Here is a 12681-nt window from a genome sequence, read left to right on the forward strand (position 1 = left end):
ATAAATGGTGACTCACCATCCTCCGAAGGCCATCACCAAAGGGCAAGGCTTGGACAGTCAGGTTAAAAGGTCTATAAAATCAACAAGGGACACCAGAGACAAGGACACTCAACCAATCAATCAAAAGACGTCCAACTTTTCTCTCAAACCAGCAAGGAACCAGAAAGCTTCATTTTGTCCAGACTCTACCCTTTTAGTCATAGATCCACCATAGAAAGTCATCTTTTGTCAATTTTATAAGCTCTGCTACCTTCCCCTAATATTTTAGTATCGAATCCCTTTAGTAAGCCCTATTTACATCCCATTATCTAGAGATTACAACCCTTATAAAACACAAAGAGAAGTGGTTGCAAGAAGACGAACCTTGCCTGACAAGGTTATAATCTTACCCAAGTCTCTTTTGTTTGTACTTACATAAAGTAGAACTGGTGTTTAATACATCTTCCATTGTGTTTTAAATTCAACTGCTTTTCGTTCAAAGTTTCATCTACAACTAATCTGGCTGAACTAATTAATCTTGTTTCTTTAAGTATTAACTATAATCAAAGAAATGATTTGAAGGGCACTGGACTCCCTTTATCTGGACATACAATATTATGAGTAAAAGTCCTTGTTTACAAGGCAAGAAAAAGAACTTTATATAGACTTAACCCATCTGTAACAATCCAATAGAATCAGGAAGTCTAAGTAACTTGTGGCGCAAGTAATCAACCCAGTTCATAACCAAAAAAGAACAATTTATTATACAAAGATAACAGTGGCACGCTGAGATCCATATTAGCTTTGATTGTGAGCCTCAAGGCCTAACAAAGGTCCCGCAAAGGCACAATTCAAATTGATAACAAACTCATATTGCAGCACACCAAGCAGCAAACCTTGCCGGATAGACGAGACCCCAGGTGAGCTGTTCAAGGGACAGATCTATCCCCAACACTTGGCTTTGGAGAATAGAAGGTGGGAGATGAATTTTGGAAGCCGAGGAGACGTAGAGGGGAGGATGATATTGAGGAGATAACAAGTAGTTAACGATGTTAAGGTGTTTAAGTGGGTGGACAGTTAGTCATGTTTTTAGAGAGGCCACAGCTTTTTTTGGGTGCAGAAGATGTGCACTCCAAAGCTTACATCTTATGTCGGGCCTGTATTTCGGGCTTGAGAAAATGAGCCCAAGCTTTTGTGATGGAGCAAAAAGTCATCCCCTCGTTTGAATTTGGAAACCTTTGGATCAGAACCACCACCGTTTTTCTGTAGATTTTCAAACCGGCCTTCCCTCTCTTTTTCTCTCATCACTCCACTCTCCATCTCAACTCTCTCAAAATTCAAAAACCCTAAAACACTCTCTCTCTCCCCTCATCACATCACTCCCACACCCTCCGACTAATCGCGCCATGACAGCTGTCCCTCCGCCGGCGCCAGGCCGAGAGCTCTCCAACCCCCCCACGGACGGCATCTCCAACCTCCGCTTCTCCAACCATAGCGACCACCTGCTCGTCTCCTCTTGGGACAAGGTACGCCCTCGCCTTCCTAACTCTCGCTGCGCGTCCTGCTCCCCCATCTGTTTCCAACCCCTCTCTCTCTCATTGCGCAGACCGTCCGATTGTACGACGCCAGCGCCAATGTGCTGCGAGGAGAGTTCATGCACGGAGGTCCCGTTCTCGATTGCTGCTTCCACGATGATTCCTCCGGGTTCAGCGCCGGTGCCGACAACACTGTCAGGCGGTAATCAAAATCCCTAATTTTCTGTTTGGTTGCTCGGAAAATGCTGTAAAAACCCCATTTCTTAACTCTGATGCTTTGTGTATACTTTTATGTCAATACCCCAGGTTCGTATTCAGCTCCAGTAAGGAAGACATTTTAGGAAGGCACGACGCGCCAGTGCGTTGCATTGAATACTCTTATGCAGCAGGTATGTTCTCCAAAGTATCAATTTTTACATTTGAAATTAGTTTTAATCGAAGCCTTAAACTTCTTTTCTGCAGATTTTTTGCCCCAAATCTATTGATTGATCTGATTTTGTAGTGTGCTTAGTTGTGTTTGTTGCTTTATTATTGTCAAAGGAATTCTCACATTTAATGACTATATAAACGACCTTAAATCATGATCTCTGATGTATTTGGTATTTCTGGTAATCACATTTAATTATTGTAAGTTTGAAAGTAGAAAAATTGTTTCCTTAGACTGTAAAATTCCGAGTTTGTAACCAACTCTCTTATGTGCTAATAATACCAGGGCAGTTGATTACTGGTAGTTGGGATAAAACTGTTAAGTGTTGGGACCCTAGAGGCGCAAGTGGACAGGAGAGAACTCTTGTTGGGTCATACCCACAACCCGAGCGTGTTTATTCTCTTTCACTTGTGGGGAACCGATTAGTGGTTGCAACCGCCGGAAGACATGTCAATATCTATGATTTGAGAAATATGTCCCAGCCTGAGCAACGGAGGGAGTCTTCCTTAAAGTATCAAACTCGATGTGTGCGCTGTTATCCCAATGGAACAGGTAATTTTAGTAGCTTTTCAGTGTCAGGACACTAATCTCACAAACTTTTTCTTTCGTGCACTTGGTTTTTTGGGTATTTTAGGACGCCTTTAAGAAAAATAAGGGTTACAAAATAGAGTTATTTGGTGAATGGAATTGGTCGATACTGTTGGTTGTTTCATGTTTGATTCTATATTCACATTTTGCAGGTTATGCTCTCAGTTCTGTTGAAGGACGGGTTGCAATGGAGTTTTTTGATCTCTCCGAGGCTAGTCAAACTAAAAAGTATGTATTAAGCTTTCAGTGAGAAATTTTGCTTTACAATGAGTGATATTTTCAGTTTCATTGTGTCATATCTTTAGGGTTTCTTTAAAATGTATTCGAAATCTTTGATGCCACCACCACTAAATAAGTTGTTCTTGATATATGTATGATTCTCTCTTTATATATGAGGGTGTGGCATCATCGTAAAGTGTGCTTCTGTTAGTTCACCATTGCACACTTGTAGATTTTTCTTGGTAGAATATCCGTAGCATTTCTTGTATGGTCACTGATTTGTGGGCGGTCAACTGGTTTGGAGATTGGGGCCCTCTCAAGGAAACTATTTTCCAAAATGCAGGCATGCATAATTGTATCATGCACCTGTGTCTTCAACCTTAATTTGTTAATGGTATTAACCTTTGTGCAGATATGCATTTAAGTGTCATAGAAAATCAGAGGCTGGAAGGGACATTGTGTATCCAGTAAATGCAATTGCATTCCACCCCGTGTAAGTTACATTTTTCTATTAAATTATTGCGTACTAAACTTGTGAACTTTTGTGCTTTGATTTATTGAAGTCATGAAAACGGTAGGCCATGTCTGGTTTCCCGTTGAAGGCATCTTGTGACTACGATAATTACATCTGGGAATTTCATAGTAGTTGACTTAGTTCATGGTTTATTCTTTGGTTGAATGGTTCAAAAAATAAGGATCAGAATTGTTCCTTGTTTATGCGATAGATTATGGCTTGGATTATACTTGATCCGTGAGTTGGGAGTGTTTAAAACCTAAATTAAGCTCGAGGGGAGCTTATTAATTTCAGATATACGTAGCTCATGCTTTAATAAAGTTTATCAAGAGAGTTTGAGAATGAGATTCTTGTACATTATTGACTGTCATGTTTACAAGCTATTTTGCCCTCTCAGGACAAATTGAAAAGGGGTATACGTACTTTCGCTTGATGAGAGTTGCAATCATACTGTTTGGTGTATGAGAGTAGTGATGCTAGCAGTTTCTTTTTAGTCCACGTGCATTTTTTTTATTAGTTCTTTTCTGAAATTCAATTGCAGCTATGGTACTTTTGCTACTGGAGGTTGTGATGGTTATGTGAACGTATGGGACGGGAACAACAAGAAGAGGCTCTATCAGGTAATTTTTTGCCTTAGGTGACATTGATGAATAATTCTCCCATGGAGAAATTACAATTATATTAAATTTTCAATGTGCTCTTCTTTGCCAGTACTCGAAGTACCCAACAAGCATTGCGGCACTTTCTTTTAGCAGAGATGGCCGCCTTTTGGCTGTGGCATCAAGTTACACATATGAAGAGGGAGATAAACCGTAAGCACCTATCTCCCGCGTCCTCTCTCCTTATTGATTTTTACCCAACTGGCTATTCTCTCTCTCTCTCTCTCTCTCTCTCTCTCTCTCTCACATCCATCTTCTTTCTCTCTCCATCTAATGTGTCATCTGTTCGTTCACCTTGCAGCCATGAGCCAGATGCCATCTTTGTTCGAAGTGTAAATGAGATAGAGGTCAAGCCAAAGCCAAAAGTGTACCCTAATCCGCCAGCGTAACTGGAGTCGAAGAATTTCGCATTTCGTATTAGTTACTCTGAATATGTTTATTATTCAATTTGACGAAGTAAGGTCCCGAAATATGTAAAGAGACTTAAGTGTATGCGACTTTGGCCATCTGCATTCTAAAACTTCGTCCGCTGTTAGAAACGGTGACGCTTTGTAACGCAAATTGTTATGATTTCATCTCGCAGACAAAATGCCTCCAGTCGAAGCAGTTTTTGACTTTTGTTATCTCGTTTTGTAAATTTTCCTTCTGAAAGTCCTTGGTGCCAAATATCCTTGACCACAGCACCTCTTCCAAGTTTTTGCTTTTGTTTTGGCCTAATTGGATTATAGTCCCTATGATGATAGGATAGTTAGAAGATAGTTCCTATGGTAAAAAAATTAGGATTTAAGTTATTGTGGTGAAGTCTTTTAGGATTTGTGTCTAAAATTAAAAATTCGGTCAACTCTTTGTAAATTATTAGAACTAGAGGCATACATTAAGATTAAACGGAACTCTCCGTTAATTGTTAGCATGTGGGGCTTACATGTGAGGCTAACTTTATCTTTTTAGTCTCACATGTAAGCTTAATGCGCTAATAATTAATGAAGAGTTGACAAAATTTTCAATTTTGGGTCTATATCCTATCAGACTTCAACACAGGAGTTTAAACATGAGCTATCTTCCAATCACCCTATCAGCATAGGGACTACTCCTTTTGTTTTATTGCTTAGGAGGAAATAGAAATATCGGAACCAAATTCTTCAAAAACATGGGAAGTCGTACTATTCAAAAGTATCGACTGAAATACAAGGTGTACGATCCCCTGAAGAAAAAGATAAAAAGGAGCTTTCTATGTAATTGTGGTTCTACAAGCTGTTTTTCTTTTCCGGACGATATTCCATAGGATATTTGACATAACACTTACCGAAAACTACCCACACATACAGGATCAGAAGTATCACAGAAGGGGTGGTGGTAATCAGTCTTCAGCCAAAACCCTGCTCCTCCAACGTACTAGATACCGAAAAGTAGCGAGGGCTAGCTCAAATCTTTCCTTTGTATATGCAATGCCATTTCTTCGCAATCACCTGAATCCAGATGGAGCTGCTTGTGGACCGCCCACTGCTCCTCTCCTCATAGCTCGTGATTGCGAAAGCATCTCATCGTAATTCTGATCAAAGAATTCTCTTTCAGAAATTGCAATACAGGCATTTAGCAGCAGAGAGATTAATGGAAAAAATTGCAATGAGAAAAGTACCCGTTTCTCAAATGCTGCATCACGTGAATCGATTATCTTGTCAACGATTCCATACTCTATGGCTTCTTGTGCTTGAAAATATTTAGGCCGCCGGACATCTTTAGATAGTTCTTCCTTGGACTTCCCTGTTCCCTTTGCAAGTAAATCAATGTAATACTCTGTGTTTGCATCCAGTTCCTTGGCCTGATAAGTTTTAACAGAAAATGTGTGAGAGAGGGGAGGGAGAGAAAAATGGAGGGCGGAGGAGGCGTGACAAGTACCTTAATCCACATGTCAATGACTGACCCACTTGACCTGCTGACCTTTGGTAAATATAATTTCGCTGCGATTCAATATAAAACAGTGATCAAAATGTACACAACAAAGGGGTGAAAACAATAGCACCCTCTTTACAGCTTCCCACATTGTATGAAAATGGGTCAAAAGGTCTGCTAGATTTGAAGATGGAATCATACTGGAGGAATTTGGCTGTACGGCACGATAACCCTTTGCTCCAAGTGACAGAAGCAGTGCGGCTTGACCATATGCCATGCCACAATTCACGGTATACACATCTGATTTGACATACTGCATGCAGAAAAAATCAATAGCAGGTTAGATTGTTCAAATTGGTAGAAAAAGAAACGGCTAGGGCTTTTCGATGGATATTGTCAATGACATGACAGACCATATATTGGGATGGCACTGACGTTTGCACATTTTTTAAAAATATATCATCCCATATAACAGACCTATATGGTACATGATGAAAATTACCATTCTACTTAACTGATTTCCATTATAAATAGATATAAACAGAATACCTCCTGGAGTTGATAATAATACTTACACTCATCATGTCAGCTATGGCATATGCTTCGGTTTCAGATCCAACACTCTCCATCTTCTCATTCTAAAATGCACCAAAAAAATTAATACAGATAGGTAATACTTCAAGATAGGGAAAATGATGGGGGAAACCTTTGATGTTATATTGCACTCATAATTGCTTCTAACACTAACCTGTGTCCCCGATGAATTTATGTACAAGTATATAGGCTTAGAAGGGTTATCATAATCCAACCACATAAACTGAGCGACAAGAAGCTCAGTTACTGCTGGTACAATCTACAGAAGTCAGATAAAATATAAAATGCTGAGTCAGAACAAAATGAATGAATGGTTCGTGAAGAAAGAAACTTGTTGCCAGAAATATAATTAAAAATATATATAATCTCTTACCGGCATGCCCAAATAGCATATCCGAGCATCTAAAAGTAAGGAAGGCAGATCAGGAGGAGCAGTTCGGGGTCTTCCATTTCCTCTTGCACCTCCCCGATACATGCTCACACTCATACTGTATTGTGAAGGGCCCTTGCCATCCATGCCTGACATACCATACATCCCTCCATGATTCAAGTAGTTGTTGGCAGATGAGATGCTTTGCTGTTAAATTTTGAATAAGAACAACATGTCTAGTTAGTTGATTTGCCGCATTTAGTTTAGTTTAATTGAAATCCACTTAGCCCTTCTATTAATATGGAGCCGCTTAAAAATTGTTAGAGTGTATAGTGAGTGAACCTCTGTAACATTTTCTGACTGACGTCTGGCAGGATTATCTTCTGTCATGAACATGTCCATTTGGGTAGGAGAAAGGCCATACAGATAATGTGGCACATTCTTAAAATTATCCATCACTACAAATGAGAACAATGAAGAAGGTAAGGAGGAAATTTAACTTATTTCACTTGGATTATAATTGGCATTCCAAATTTCCATATTTTTGGGAAATTAAAGCATCAGAAGACTAAAGTTTCAAATAAATTGCAAAAGGCTGAAAATGAGCATAAAAAGGACTGAATCAAATTGCAATATTGATAAATCAGATAAATCGGAAATGTTAAGATCCATAATAATGGCAACCTTAAAAACCTTGATATTTTTTTTTTTTTTGAACAAACAATATTATATACACTAAAGAGGTGGGGAAGTGGGCTAAGCCTCACAATGGGCCAGCAATAATGTGGTTCAAGTTCGCCTTTGGCGAGAATCGAACCTAAGACCTCTCACTTACAAGTGAAGAGGAATACCACTAGACCGAAGTACCAAGTGGCTAAAAACTTTGATATTAATGGTCAAGGTACAAGCATTCCCCTCCGTAAAAAATAGAACCATCCTGTTCTAGCATATGAGCTATTGATTTTGTTTCCCACACAAACACATTTTCAAGGGCAAGTTCAACCCGTGAGTTCTAAACCTTGGTATCAGAGCATGAAAAGAGGGACTTAAGGTGCTAAGTCGCTGAATACTGGTAAGTGAGGAAGATACCAAAAGGTGAAGAAGGCAAAAATTGGATCAGTGTTGATACAGTAAGTTGACGAGGCAATAGGGCTTTGAAACCCATGTCCCACATTGAAAATACAGACCATTCCGACTTAGGAAACGATTGCAAACCAGTTTTACATGAACAAGTTGTTAACATCAATGGTTAGTGGCTATTACCTTTATCGACATAGCTCATAAATAATGCTGAAGTATAATAAGCACTGAACTTTTAGTGCTTTTAGGGAACACTTAACCACTACATGTAGATATACACTAATCCAAATTATACAATCGCCAACTACGCACTTCTCTTGACTTCTCCAATCAAATTATGGTCAGTCTCATTCACTTTCAACATATCAATAGAGCATGACCACTCTAGCTCACCCCAACAGTACCTCTTCCTGTATAGAATGATGCCTGGTAATAATATGGCAACATGAAATTGCCCTCAATTTTGTCTAAATTTACTACCTTCTTCAACCAAATAAAACCTATTGTCCCCTCAAATATCATAAGATTAACAACTAAATGTTCAAATTTCAACTTTCCCTATATTCCCTACCTCTTTACGCAGCAACCCAATTGAAACTTTGAAACCTCCCATCCCAAAACCAAAAAAAAAAAAAAAAAAAAAAAAAAAAAATCAAAATCAGAAAGGAAACAATACCCACATAGCAAATTTTGATTAAAATACAGAAACGAATCACAAATTCCCACTTAAAACAAAATTAGAAGAGATGGCAATCTACAAAAATCAATAAACAAAAAATTGAGGAAAAGGGTAGTGAAAACTCACCTCCATCTTTGAGATTTTCCTGCCGGAACTGCTTGGGAATGTGGTCCGAAGCTTTAGCATAAGCAGACTTGAAGCGTCTCTGAGCTTTCAATCTTAAGGGAAAGAGAGGTGGTGCAGCGACGACCTTGGCGCCGTGAAGGAAGGTGTTTGGGATCCCAGCATTAAAGGCGCCTGTTTGGCGACCTTGGCTGCTGTCTAAGGCGGCTGACGGCGGAGCTGAGAGCGGAGAAAGCAGAGAAGTCGCCATGGATAAAGAGAGAGATTTCTCGAAGCTGAGGACAGTGTCGAGCTCTTCTGTATGAATGCTAATTTTGGGAAGCACACAGGGCCAAGAGAAGTTTGAGGCTTTTGTGCATACGTGTGAGATAGGGGATGCTCCATAGAGTCCATAAGCCACGGGCTCATGTGTAGTTGGGTCGGATCTATTTATGTTGTTGGGCTTGAACAGATGGATCCAGCCCATTAGAGTGTTAATCGGTTGTTTCCACTTGGGATGGTTCCAATTGGGCCTCAAAATATATATGAGTGTAAGAGTGTTCAGTGGTTTGCTTCCTCACTCTCTTTTTTTTCTCAATACGCAGCGGTATTTGGGAAGAAGGAATCGAACATAAGATTTGAGTGCAATGTCTTAATTACTTGAATTAAAAGCTCCTTATATTTGTAGTAGTTTGTGGTTAGTAACTTGTAACTCAAAGTTCATGCAACTCACAACCTAAAGCTTCTAAGGCTTCTCCAATGTTTTTGCGTGAATTTGATTCCCATACATAAGAATCAAGCTACCTAAGTTTGATTCCTATAACATTGTTTCAATAGTAGTGTGAGTTAAATAGTTGTGAGAGGTATATTCTATCTAAATCAAATTCAAAATACCCATATGAGACTTAAAATTTTCAACTTAAGATATGAGTAGCTCAAAATTTTCGGCTCACCATGGAAGACAATACTATTGTCATGCCCCGATCCCGATATACGTCCAATATTGACACGTGATGTTACCATGTACCCTATATCTAACATACCCCGCCTCCAGAATATGGACAAAGCACAACTCAAGATTCGGGTTGCGTAGTAATTTTCTTATACTTTGTGGCTGCATCTAACCTCTTCGTTAGACTGCCTACATACCCTAAATAGAGATCAAGCCATTTGTAGTTCACCTTCACTACATCAAAAAATCATCACATAAATCACTATGTCTCAACATAATACCACACAACAGGCATGTAGAATCACGAGGAACATTTGACGACGTGCAACATAAAACTCTAGCCATATTGATCAATGAGTCTAATCATAATGACAACAATCACAACCAACATCATTCCACAATCACAACAATTAATAACACATACCATACACTGATATGCAGGGCTAGAGCGGCACAGTTCGGCCAAAGCCTACATCTCTGAAGCTAAATCAAATCTAAGGAACCAACAAGTCAAATGATGTGATTTTGGACCACTCAACGAAATTCATCAACATCAGGTTCAAGACCACTCAACGGAATCCAAATCAGGATACGATTCCAGACCACTCAATGGAATCAATGAGTAGAAGGGATTTCGGATCTTTCAACGATATCCGAGTAGATACGATTCCGGACCACTTAACGAAATCGTAGAGTACAATGCATATTAGACCATTCAATGAAATAAAAGCTGGATACGATTTTGGACCACTCAACGAAATCGTGGATCACGAGGGATACCGGACCACTCAATGGAATCTAGGCAAAGCAGGGAATCGGACCACTCAACGAAACCCCAGCAGAAACCTAGTTCTAGATTACTCAACGGAACCGAGCGGAAGTCCAAGAAATATAGCAACACTCGAAGCAAAAGACATGAAACAAGTACTCAAAATACAAAATCTCAACGAAACAAGAAATGGAACAAAGAACAAGGTACACAATTAGAATGGCTCAACAAAATGAGAAATTAAATAATGATACGATATGTGAAAAAGTCTTGAAGCAACAAACCCCATGACAATGGGTTCATGGTCCACTCCTAGCCCTCACATTTCATCACATCAGGCCAAACATATAAATCAACCACACTCCACAACAAGTTCAATACACATGTCAAATCACATAAAATAAACAAGCATATCACAAGGTGATGTCATCAGTACGTAAATTGAGGTGCACGTAAATTAAGGAAGACACGTCATCATGCTGAGCCTAATAAGCTCCATGGAATCTCAACAACACTCTAAGCTCAGTGATATGCTAGAAGAACTCGGGCTAGTTGACTAAAAAGTCAACCGTCGATCAAGATGAAAGGTAGGGTCCACAACCCTAGTAATCTAATATGGAAGATCCACCTATCGGATTTCAGATTCGTAACTTCCCAAAGTCCACATCATGCTTCTAGAACAACATACTAAAACTTCATTACAATCCAACAGTTGGATCTTCACCAATCGCAAATTCAATTGGCGGTTAACGTTTGATTTTACAAACTTAGAAATTCAATTTGGAAAGATCCACTCATCAGATTCCTTATCCATAAGTTTTTATGGTCTTCAAATATTACGTACTATAGCGTATTAAAATTGGGTGACGATCCAATGGTCGGATCGTCAAATCATAAATTGATAAAGTGGCGTAATATTAATACTAGGTTCAAACTCTCGAAACACATCAAACGGATATCAAATATGAAATTAGGACATCGAATTTAACTTAAAAATGCAACGTCGGCCCACTGGCTACGCATCGCCGCGAGTGACGGTTTCTGGTGAACGAAAATCTCAAATTTTGACAACTCTAAAATTCACCAAATTATGCAGAAATGTACAACTCAATAAGGCAAACATTTTTCATACATGAGCTGAAGTCCAATTCGGCCAGGAAGTGGCCGAAAAAGCCCTCGAACCGTTGGAAACCTAAAAAAAAGTGAACCTCGATCCGTCCACTTCGGTGATCCACCGCCCCCAAACTTGTTTGGTGTTTGTTCCTGGCCTCCAGAGGTTTCGATTAGTGTTGGTAATTGGAGGTAATTGTTTCAGGAAATGGTGGATTGATGGCTAGGGTTTCACGGCACCCGTACGGGTGTCATTCGTGAAATCAAAACGAAAACTCGTCGATTTTGGCTCTAATTGGATGCTAGGATGTTGTGGTGAGGTTTAGTGGTGATGGGAGGTTGAAGAAGCCAGAAAAATCTACAGAAAACCCATCATAACAGTTGCCGGGAGTCGGGTCAAGGTCCGAGTTGTCAGGTTTGAAAATGGGCCAAAGGGATTTGGTGCTTCTCACCTCTCTCTTTTCTCTCCCTTATGTTCTTTCTGATTGGCCAATTCCCCATCCCAATCTCTCATTTCTTTTCTCTCATTTCCATCCCAACCACACACGTGGCTTCTTCCTAGCCATTGCTGCTCCAACTAATCTAGAGCCTTCCAGATTAATAACCAAAATACCATTTTACTTCTAACTTCATTTGGTAATAACTCCTTCATTATAACTCCAAATTACAATCCATTTGCACTCACGTGTTTGTATCAACACATACTATCCAAATATATAAAGAAATCTGGAAAATTATGAAAGGATCAAATACGTCTTCGAAAATTCCGTTTAGTTCATTAAGGGTGTTTTCGTCATTTCACTTATCGAAAGATTTATACGCCGTAAATAAATACGCATTGAACTACGAATAAGAATACGAAATACGAAATACGTAATTTTAAACAATGAAACCTGGGGACAGGATTTCACAACTATGTTAAGCATGGACATTAAAAGTTTGTCCAATTCATCTTTAATGTTAAATTCTTGTGTGAGAAATAAAATCAAGCTAGATCCAATTAAAGCCAAATCAATTTTTCCAAGTTAAAACTCTCAATTAAGCATTCATAAGTTGGAAAGATGCCTAAGTTTGACTAATGGTTTCGAACTTTTGTGTTTTTATTTCCTTCTAACAAAAAAGAAAAAAGAAAAAAGAAAAAAAAAAAAAAAGAAGACAAAATTACAAAGATAAGAGAGTCAAATATGGTCTACTTTCCTCCACGGTTTCTTGAA

At 39.1% G+C, this 12681-nt stretch overlaps 2 protein-coding genes across 2 annotated transcripts; one reads left to right on the forward strand and one right to left on the reverse strand.

The window, feature by feature from the left end:
* Positions 1-1241: 1241 nt before the first annotated feature.
* LOC137726087 (mitotic checkpoint protein BUB3.2) lies at positions 1242-4544 on the forward strand. Its single transcript, XM_068464955.1, has 9 exons — positions 1242-1505; positions 1586-1716; positions 1821-1903; positions 2227-2493; positions 2682-2757; positions 3161-3241; positions 3804-3882; positions 3974-4074; positions 4223-4544. Exons 1-9 carry the CDS (start codon positions 1386-1388, stop codon positions 4308-4310), a joined length of 1026 nt encoding a protein of 341 aa, XP_068321056.1. The 5' UTR covers positions 1242-1385; the 3' UTR covers positions 4311-4544.
* Positions 4545-4975: 431 nt separating this feature from the next.
* Positions 4976-8989, reverse strand: LOC137725721 (ATP-dependent Clp protease proteolytic subunit-related protein 1, chloroplastic-like). Its single transcript, XM_068464489.1, has 9 exons — positions 8661-8989; positions 7118-7233; positions 6779-6982; positions 6560-6664; positions 6387-6449; positions 6013-6124; positions 5818-5879; positions 5558-5740; positions 4976-5470 (listed from the first exon to the last, which is right to left on the reverse strand). Exons 1-9 carry the CDS (start codon positions 8905-8907, stop codon positions 5384-5386), a joined length of 1179 nt encoding a protein of 392 aa, XP_068320590.1. The 5' UTR covers positions 8908-8989; the 3' UTR covers positions 4976-5383.
* Positions 8990-12681: the final 3692 nt, after the last annotated feature.

Source organism: Pyrus communis, chromosome 2 (genome assembly GCF_963583255.1).
Source record: "Pyrus communis chromosome 2, drPyrComm1.1, whole genome shotgun sequence".
NCBI lineage: Eukaryota > Viridiplantae > Streptophyta > Magnoliopsida > Rosales > Rosaceae > Pyrus > Pyrus communis.

Bases quoted from the DNA above. Each gene is read 5' to 3' on its own strand.
- LOC137726087 (XM_068464955.1), top strand. From the start codon at position 1,386: ATGACAGCTGTCCCTCCGCCGGCGCCAGGCCGAGAGCTCTCCAACCCC. The intron at 1,904-2,226 runs GTATGTTCTCCA...TAATAATACCAG, and splicing joins TGAATACTCTTATGCAGCAG to GGCAGTTGATTACTGGTAGT. The intron at 2,758-3,160 runs GTATGTATTAAG...ACCTTTGTGCAG, and splicing joins GAGGCTAGTCAAACTAAAAA to ATATGCATTTAAGTGTCATA.
- LOC137725721 (XM_068464489.1), bottom strand. From the start codon at position 8,907: ATGGCGACTTCTCTGCTTTCTCCGCTCTCAGCTCCGCCGTCAGCCGCC. The intron at 7,234-8,660 runs GTGAGTTTTCAC...TCTCATTTGTAG, and splicing joins GGAAAATCTCAAAGATGGAG to TGATGGATAATTTTAAGAAT. The intron at 5,741-5,817 runs GTACTTGTCACG...AAAACTTATCAG, and splicing joins TCATTGACATGTGGATTAAG to GCCAAGGAACTGGATGCAAA.